This window comes from Magnolia sinica, chromosome 8, assembly GCF_029962835.1.
Source record: "Magnolia sinica isolate HGM2019 chromosome 8, MsV1, whole genome shotgun sequence".
Classification (NCBI taxonomy): Eukaryota; Viridiplantae; Streptophyta; class Magnoliopsida; order Magnoliales; family Magnoliaceae; genus Magnolia; species Magnolia sinica.
This window is the reverse complement of record NC_080580.1, coordinates 40835137-40845115: the sequence shown is the minus strand read 5'-3', so window position 1 is coordinate 40845115 and position 9979 is coordinate 40835137. Positions and strand designations below refer to the sequence as shown.

Below are 9979 nucleotides of genomic sequence, written 5' to 3'. Positions count from 1 at the left end.
AACTACTCATGTAATTGACAAACATGAGTGCAAATAAGTGCACTAACACATCTCACTCATTTCATGATATAAATGAGGTTTAAGCCCCAGTCTAAATTGATTTATAGCCTTCACAATAACTTTGAAGCTTCTCAATTTAATTGCGTTGAAAGCAATACCGATTTGGTAAAACCACTTAGCAATATATTGAATAATAGTTTTTCTATTTTTTTGTTTATACTGATTTTTTTAAGTTGTTTGAGCCACGCTAATTTGGTCACCATTAGTAGATAAAATAATTTTTATCCCAAATATTTAAAGTCATTTCTTCGACCGCATCCTCAAGGTGTGGTCTACACTATCTATCTATGGGCCCATACCCTTGGGCTCTTTTCGAGGTCGTATATGGTCTAGATTGGTATGTCAAACAAGGGCACGGCTAACTTCATCTACATCAACTACGTTTATATCCCCGCATGCATCTTATTCCACATATTCCTATTAACGTAGGACACTATCACATCTCTTTTTTTATTGTTTATGCATATACTCGATGATCTCCCTTTGAATTTCTAGAGTAATTGTGTCGCATACTTTTGCATTTAACTTTGGTAAATGTGCAAAGTGTTGCTTGTACTATGCAATGCCACCGGAACCCACATACTTATATAAATCACATATTATGTGAGTCTTATCCGTAACACTACGATAGTACCCATACTTCCAACCTGGGTAGTTCGACTTGGGTTTTAAAGAGAAAAATTAGGAAGAAAACATGGTGTGGTGTGTGTGTGTGTGTGTGTGTGTGTGTGTGTGTGTGTGTGTGTGTTAATTCTTCTTGTTATAACTTGTAAGTTGTAAACTTGTAAAAACTAAAAACTAAAGTAAAGAGTCAAGACTAAAGAGATGGGAGAGGGAGAGAGAGAATAAGAGAGAGAGAGAGAGAGAGAGAGAGAGAGAGAGAGAGTTGCACTTATACACTTACACTAGTAGTATTAAAAAGGGAGAGAAGAAAATGAGAAAGAGAGAGAGTTCAAGTTACACTTGTATTAGAAGAGGAGAAAGGGGAGAGGGAGTTCGAATTACACTTGTATTAGAAGAGGGGGTGGGCGTTGGGTTGCACAATTATAGACTTGTAGTAGAACAAACAGAAACTACACAATCTAAAATTCGAAAATATATTCTTATCTTGACTCTTAAATATTGTAGAGTTGTAGTAGAATGTAGATTTTTCCGTTCTTTGAACTCTTGCTTGATTGTTGAAATTTGAATCTTGACTTGTAAGTTGTAACTTGTAAAATGTAAAAATAAAAAATGTCTTGCTTGACTCTTGTCTCTTAATTTAACTGTTGAAAAGGAGAGATACAAAGATATATAGATTCAAATTTTAATAGAAATGATCAAATGAATGTATAGATTGTAGAGAATGAAAAAGAATGAATGAATGTAGAATTGTAGATTGAAGAAATGAGAATGAATGAATTTAGATTGTAGATTGTTGAAATGAGAATCTAGATGTAGAACTAGAAAATGAAATGAATGAAAATATGAGATAGATGTAGAACTAGAAAATGAAACGAGAGAATGTATCTAATTCTAGAAACTTAAAAGTTAAAACTAGAAAATAAAATGAGAGAATGTAAGTATGTAATGAATAAGAGAAGGTAGAAAATGAAATGAATGAGAATAATAGATGTAGAACTAGAAAAATGAAATGAGAGAATGTATCTAGAAATTTAAAAAGAGAAAATGAAATTAAATGGGAATGTAAATTACTAAATTGTACTAATAGCTAATAGTAATTAGTAAGAAATGAAATGAGAAAATGTAAATTACTAAATTTTACTAATCACTAATAGTAATTACTAATTAGTAAGAGGATGTAGAAGATGAAATGAATGAAATGAGAGAATGAAGAAAATGAAATGAGAGAATGCAGAACTATGTAATGTAAGACGTGGAATTTGATGTCTTCTTGCTTCTTCTATCATGAATCTTGGTTCTTGATTGAAACTTGAAAGAAGGTTGGAGCTTGGGCCTTGGAAACTCGGAACTTGAGAGTTGAACTATGGAGAATGTAAGAGAGAATGAGAGATTTGAAAGTATGAGAGTAGATGAGAGTCTGAGTGAGTGAAACCTGCATTTACAGGGGACTTTTAAGGCCTTTTTATAAGCGAAAAGTCTAGACTTTGCAAAAATTTTAAAAAAATCAAACGGTCGATTTTTTAACCGTTAGGTGAATATGCGATCGCAGATGCTATATGCGATTGCATACATCGTGTATGTGATCACATATTCTCGCATATGCAATATATGTGATTGCATATTCTCGCATATGCCATGACCGCATATGCGATCAATGCATAAATATGTGCATATACGACCGCACATGACAACACTGCCTGGGCTTGAATATAAACATGGGCTAAGCTTGCGCTTAGTGCCATTACTAGGTTTGTCAACCAGGCATCTAGAAGACAAGGCCAAGAAAATCAGGCCCATCTTAGTCTTGAGTCTCTTGATAGTAATGTAGTTTAGTTTCCTAAGTGAACTAGAGGCTCGTTCCACTAAACTTGGTCTCAACCTTTATTTGCAGTATCGATAATATTGGTTGGTATCTCAAGTCAGCGATATAAAACCCTCCTCAAGTATTGAAAATTCAAAATATTGCATATTGTATTGCAATGTATCGGTCGATATTGTAAAATATTGCAAATGCCGCGATATATCGCCAAATATCGCTACATTGCCAGTTAAAGTTTTCCTATGTATCAATGATTCATGTCAATATCGACAGGTATCTTCAATACCGACAAGGAGCATAGCTATTTCAACAACAACCAAAAAAAAGAAGCATCTTTTCATTCTTTTTTTTTTTTCTCTATTCTAAACACCTTAAGGGAGGATTTCGGTCAATTCTCTTGAGTCTTTTGGGAGAAAAACAAAGATTTCAAATTGAAATCAAGATAAAATTGGATTGGGGGGCCAGTTTTGTTTTGGTGAGTATTCTCATAATTTGATCATTTTTTTGTTTAAATCATATCAAATTAGTGTCAAAATGTTAGAATTGTTTGATACTTCATGTTTTGCATGGAAAATCAAGGATTTGAACCTTCAATTTCGAGATTTGAGGGTAGGTGGTTCAATCAAGGTATTCTGTATCGGTAACGGTGGCTGTAACAGTCACCACCATTATCGATACGAGTATCAGCCATAACGGCTGATATGGGGGGTGTAACGACCGTTACAACCCTCGAAACGGTTGTTAAAAAAAATTGCCAAAAAAAATATGAAAATATATTTAGAAAATCCAGAATAATATAAATTTTCCAAAGATGTATTTATTTTTTGTTTTGAACATGTTTATAATAGTGTAACGGTCAACTCTTTGGTGAGAGCGTTATATCTGGTTGTCTCATGAATTTATGCACATGGTTATGTGTCTGTAACATTTGCACATCACAATCAAACATTAGAATTAGAAATCGGGCAAACAAAACGCATAAATACCATTTTCTTCTATTTTTTGAAAAAAAAAAAAAAAAGAAGGCTCTCGGAGCTTCTATTCACCCAAATCGCTGCAATCTACAGTTTAATCCTAAAAACTATAGTAAGAGTGGTCGAAATCGGCTTTAGAATAATTTAGAAAAGTTTTTAGGAAAAGAAAATTGAAACAATGAAGAGAAAAATGAATTTAAATAGAGGGAAAAAAAAAAGTGGTCATTTTTCGACTATTATGGGGGTAACAGTTGTTATGCCCTATAATGGTTATTAAGGCCGCCATAACGGCTGATACAGTCCTAAAAAATCAAATGCCCTTTTTCATCCCCGTATCATGTAACAATCATGGCCATTACCTATACGTATCGGCCTTTACGACCGTCTCTTAACGGATACAGAATACCTTGGGTTCAATTTAGAGAAAATTAGGGAAAATTTCGAAAATTCCATAATTTCTCCCAAGTTGGTTGCAATCTTATTGTCCAAACATGAAAACAAACATGTATGAGGCCTTATCTACTAATTCATGCAGTTTTGGAGATTTTTCAAAATAAATAAATAAATAAAGAATAAATTTTAATTAAAAAATATTTTTTCCAAAATTTCTTTTCAATTAGTGGTCAATTAACTGCATTTTTAGAGCATTTACGAGTGTTTGATGATTTTTTAAAATATAATTAATAATTTAATTTTAAATTAATTAATAATGACTTTGTACTTCTTGTTTTGCTTGTGAATGTATTGCTTGTGTTTCCATCCATTTCTTACATTTATAAATTATATGAATAGAGTTTTAATATACTTGCATTAGTCCAGTCAGACAACACATAATGATGCAAGACGGTCTAAACTAGAATGCATGTGTGAGCACAAAAATTATCTAGCGAAATAAACTAAGCAAATCAATTGAAATATTCAACATTCCACATCATAGTAAAGATGATAACAAAGGAAACATGCAATGGTTGCAGACCATCATCACAATCCTGTGATACCATATTCAAATCATGCGTGGATTGGATCTGGCGAGGGATAAGACCTCCTGATCTTGCATGGTTTCAATCCAACAATCAATGTAGCTTCTTTAGTCTAGGAAATCAAATGATTTCTAGAACAAGGATGACTGAAAAATCAAAGAGATTGTTGAGATCAATTCTCATATTTGTAGGGTCAATAGTAATCAAAGAATATTAGGTATAGAAAGAGAAGAAGAAGGTTGGAAAGCTAGAAATAAAATTTGGAAGAAGAGAAGATATTAGGGGAAGAGAAAAAATTACCACAGAAAGAAAGGGAAAGGAGGCACCAAGCTTTCATTTAAAAAAATAAAAAAATAAATCATTCAATTTAGGGTAGAAAACACCATATTTATAAAATTCGGATTTAAAAGAAAATGACTAAACTACCCCTATAACAAAAGAAAAAAAAATTGTGCAAAACAAAGCTTTCTATAAAAAAAAAATCCACATAATAAATCACTCTTTTAACTCATCCTACACGTGTGTCTTCCTAATGTGGGGCCTTCAATTAATCCAGGGACATGTGTAAGGTCTTCAAAATCCTCCTTGGTTGTACCACAAACCATCATTGAGTCATAAAGATGTATTCGTCGACCGCCTTCGTCTTTAATAAACTTTGCAGGACCTGATGTCCTCATCGTATAACCTAGGACCCTATACAAAGGAGACCTATTATGTGTACTTGTTTTTTGTAATGTTATGATTTAAAAGCATGTATTAATGTCTTTTTTAACAATCCATGAAGTTTCATTGAAAAATTCGACCAATTTCCCAATGTTTCCCCATGTTTCCCAAAAAGTGCAATAAATTCCGTGATACAAACGATATATCCCATGCGATAACCAATATCGATACATATCCATATCTCAAGGGTGCAATACATAACATGATACCGATACGGTAAACATTGGTCTCAACTCTCAACAAGTGTTGGTCAACCTCGTACTCGCCCAAGTTAATTAGGCAAGTAGCCAATTATGTGACTGGGTAAGGAAAATCAAATCCACCTCGGTCTTAGCATGACTCAATCTGGTTTCTTAAGTGGATTTGGGCCTCATTCGACCTAGCCTAGTCATGAATCCACCAAGTCCGTGAAGAAAAAGAAGGCGATCACACCAAGTTTGCAAAGACTAAGCCTGGTTCTTCAATGGACTTGGGATCCATTTATACATCGAACCTATGAAGAACAACCCAAATGCAATAAGTCCGAGTTTGTGAAGAAGAAGAGGGTGGTCACAACAAGTCCACCAACTTTGCAAAGACTAAGCCCATGGAAGAAGAGGGTTGTGAAGGAGAAGAAGATTACTACATTTTGATTCAACAAAATATAGTAGTTAATGAGGCATCGTTTTGTCTCTAGAGCTGCAAACTCTGTAGCAGATTACCTTGCTAAAGATGGAATATTCATGCTATCTCTTCTAGTCGACAAGTGCCACCCATTGCCTTAATGGATGGATAGTCTTTGCTTTCTATTTCTTTGCTTTTATTATTAGATATAGATATTTCTGACCCATTCCAAAGCCAAGTCCTGATTTGCAAAATATGGTTTGATTCAGCAGAAGCTAATGAGGATCTTTGTCCCTCAAGATGCAAATTCTGTAGCAGATTCTCTTGCCAGAGTTGGACTTGTTCATGCCAGCTGTTCTGGTCAGCAAGTGCTAACCTTGCCCTAATGGATACCCTTTGCACTTTTTCTTTTTAATAAAATCCCGGGGGATGGGATGAGTTCTGTCTTTCTTACAAACTTTTTTTATGATATATTGATATTGCCTACTTTTGTTGTTTTTCTATTTAGATATTGCTGACGGAGTACAAAGTCAAGTCCTTGTTTGCGAACCATGGTTTGATTCAACACATCTCAATCATTACTGCTCATCATTCACGATCCTATAAGTCTCCTCTCTCTTAGAAACAAACACTTCAACAAAAGAAGCAAAAGGTGAGTAGCAGAGAGATTGCAGAGGTCATTCATGGCACATGTTCATGTGAAAATATGCACAATCCACTTGAATCATGAAGTGAGGTCCACCAAGAACATTACGAACCCAAACATCAGGTTGGACTACTCATTAAGTGGGCCATAAAAGTAGATGGTTACCATCAGCCTATATTCAACATAGACAAAGGTTACCTAATGAGCAGGGACCGCCTTGATATTTGGGCTACAGAATGTTCAAAATAACCCCAGTTAATAAACGGTCCAGATCTTGCAGATGTGTGCCCATTCACACATGATTTGGTTTGGATATTGCATGTATCAGCATTGAAATGGGATTTGTTCCGTATCTTGCACGTGTACACACATTGACATATGAAGCAAATCACCTCTACGATCTATTATGTAAAGTGCCTCAGCATTTCTGTTCTAACTATTAAAATGTTGGAACCAATTGGAAATCACAGATGCAGAAAATCTCCAAGATTGGAAGATACTATCCATTGAATTTTTTACCTTAATTTGGTTGACCAGGGAATGCTATGTAGTTTGTTTCTTAACTATCTACTTTGCTGGTCACCAACTGAAGGGTTAGAATTCCATCTTGGAGAATTCTGGCGGATGGGCCATCCCCAGCGGGGTGCATCATATCAAACAGTTGGACCGCTGAATCATGGGCCCCACTGGCACGAACATCAATGTATACTCAGATCATAAATAGGAAGATCATTCAAATCTTTTGAAATAATCCATTTGTATAGAAGGATAAGAACAAAATCCACCGAAGAATAATACCTCAATCAGAAAAATAACTCCTCCTGAGCTTTCCATCCAAGAAGCACTCCAAATCCTTATCAACCTCATCAGCAGCACTCGTTTCTCCCAATCTCCTCAGCCCTTTGGACACAACCTTAAATATGTACACATCTGGTTCACCATTCCCTCTCTTCATTAACCCGTAAATATTGACCACCGATTTTGCCTGATTGGCTCCAATCAGCACCTTGAATAGCCGGGCAAGCCCTCGATTGTCGCCAGCATAAAAGCTCTCCTCCAATAAATCCGACACCAGACAATCAATCTCCGGTGTCATACCATTCTTCGCCAATGCAGAAACCATCTCTGCATATAAGGAGTAATCAGTCTGGTACCAAAGCTCTCGACGAGCCGCCGCGAAAACCTATAACACAGAGCGTGTAAGAAGAAAAATTAAAGAGGGAAGATCTTGACCATTAAATTGGTGGGCCCAGACATGAATGGGCAATGCCCCAAAATTCCTATCCCCTTCACCAGTGCTCGAACCAGGACCCACATTCGACAGACATAACAGAAAAAGGGCAAAGATTGGATGACTAGAATAATCAAAACCTGAGAGACTTTCAGGCATCATCCATTCCCAACGGGCCAACCAAATCAACGGTCCAATTCACCACACCACGGAATCCGTGTAAGAGGGCAAAGCCAGAGGATTCCACGAATCCCCTTGTGGATGACTGCGGTATGCAATTCGCATACTGTAAAGCGACCACAGCCATATAATCACCCTGATCTAATGATCTTAACCAACCAACGATGACTATTTTCTCCTTTACCATCTATCTGATGACGAAATTTTGGAGGGTGTGGAACGATTATGAATGTATTAAATGGTGACGAACGCACAGCTAGTTTAAGGATGAGAGAGAGAGAGAGAGAGAGAGAGAGAGGTTACCTTGAGGGCAAGATGACAATGGTTCTGTCTGAGGAGCTCCCGGAGGGAGGCGAGAAGGTCGGGTTTGACGAGGCGGAGGAAGGTCTTGCAGATTATGTCGTCCTCGTTGCTCTCTCGGGCAGATGCGCGCTTTAGGGTCTGGACGGCCAGCATCGCCTCCGTACTCAGGGTTCGGCCACGAACCAGTGGGCCACGGTTGTCTCTGGGTCCGCAGCTTATTTTAAACTGGTAGACGTTGGATTTTGATTTTGAAAGCGGACCAAATAACAGACCTGAAGAAGATGAGAGCGCACACGGAGCTGCTGCGTTCAGGACCTGCGAAGCCATGGCCACTCCCGTACGTCAGCAAAGGCTACGAGTACTTTGTTTATCTAGGAATACTGCGGGACGCGCGTTCTCCACTTCCACAGGTGGGCCATTCTTGGCGTGTGATGTTCGGAAGCGGATCGCAGCCCACTACGGATGTACGTATCTTATCCACGCCGTACATCAGTATTTTCATATTATTTTAGAGCATAACGCCAAAATTAAAACAGATCCAAAGCTCAAGTGGACGATGCCACCGGTAAAAGTTAGAATAATGATGTCCACGTTGAAACCATCCCCTCACAGTAATGTTTATTTGTCGTCTAACCTATTCATAAAGTCACAATGACATAAATGAAAGGGCCAAAGTTTCTGTAGCCCCCCGATAATTTCTCCACGTTAGCATTTAATTCACACTTTTTTCCTTACCCTGTGGTGCACTTGAGCTTAGGATATGCTTTAATTTTAGGTTCATGCCCTTAAATGAGTTGGTAAAATGGACGGACAGCTTGGATAAAATATATATAAATCATGATGGCCCCATAGGGTTGACTCTGCACAATGTTCCACTTGAGATGAATCAAACATCCTTGCAAGGGTTGTTTGTTAAATCTAAAGTCCGAATCTTGAGTATAAAACTTGAATTCAGTGACTCTTTAAAAGAAGTGCCAAAGTTTGAAAATCAAGTATGAATTTTGAAACAATCTGTTTATTAATAAACATCTAAAATGTCTTAAATATGTTAATTTGACACATTTCCCCATGTCTCTTGTTTGGAGATGTGGGTGGGATTTGTGATTGTGGGGCCTACCATGATGTATGTGTGTTGGAGTATAAAAATGACAAGTATTGAAGTTTTATGCAGAAATCAGGAAGATAGAACAAGATGATGAAGATATATGTTGCGCAGGACCGTGCAAAGAGCAATGGTTGTGCGGGACCGCGCAACACTGAGAAAACCGAAATAAATGGTTGTGCGCTGACCAGAGGAAGTGTTGTGCAAGGCGGGTCCCAAGGCACAAAGTTCAAGGGTCTACACGTGCGAAGGCCAATAAATACCCTACTCCTCTCATTTGGACGCAACAAGAGATCAGAGCTCATGAGAAGAATAAGACCTCCAAGTACCTCTAACAGGTACTTTGGAGAAGGAGGAAAAAGAATGAAGATGATGGACATAGCCCATTGCGCAAGGTCCCGCAACAACATGTTGTTGCGTTGACCAATGCAACAACATGTTGTTGCTCAGGGATTGATACAAAATGTGCATATGTGGTCGAGATTTTCATATCCCCACAAGTGTGCAAATGCTTCTCTGTAATTCAGTGATCTTATACAAGAAACTCCTATTCTAGATGAATTGGAAGAGAGAACGAAAGATGCTAAAGTCTGCACAACACTTCTCTTATTGAGACAAGCATATCGCAAGCCGGAATGCTGCTAGAAATGATAAATCGAACCTATTCGGCTCCTGTATTTTTGTTTCGTGTACTTTATATTGGAATTAAGGGATAAATGAGGATGTAATTGTAC

At 37.2% G+C, this 9979-nt stretch overlaps 1 protein-coding gene across 2 annotated transcripts; it reads right to left on the bottom strand.

The window, feature by feature from the left end:
* Positions 1–1156: 1156 nt before the first annotated feature.
* On the bottom strand, positions 1157–8528 carry LOC131253263 (protein THYLAKOID ASSEMBLY 8, chloroplastic). Of its 2 annotated transcripts, none has more exons than XM_058254204.1 (3): positions 8144–8528; positions 7228–7612; positions 1157–1315 (listed from the first exon to the last, which is right to left on the bottom strand). In XM_058254204.1, exons 1-2 carry the CDS (start codon positions 8468–8470, stop codon positions 7229–7231), a joined length of 711 nt encoding a protein of 236 aa, XP_058110187.1. In that variant the 5' UTR covers positions 8471–8528; the 3' UTR covers positions 1157–1315; position 7228. The 2 variants fall into 2 exon arrangements, with proteins under 2 accessions (XP_058110187.1, XP_058110188.1); XM_058254205.1 differs by lacking the exon at positions 1157–1315 and adding an exon at positions 6801–7115.
* Positions 8529–9979: the final 1451 nt, after the last annotated feature.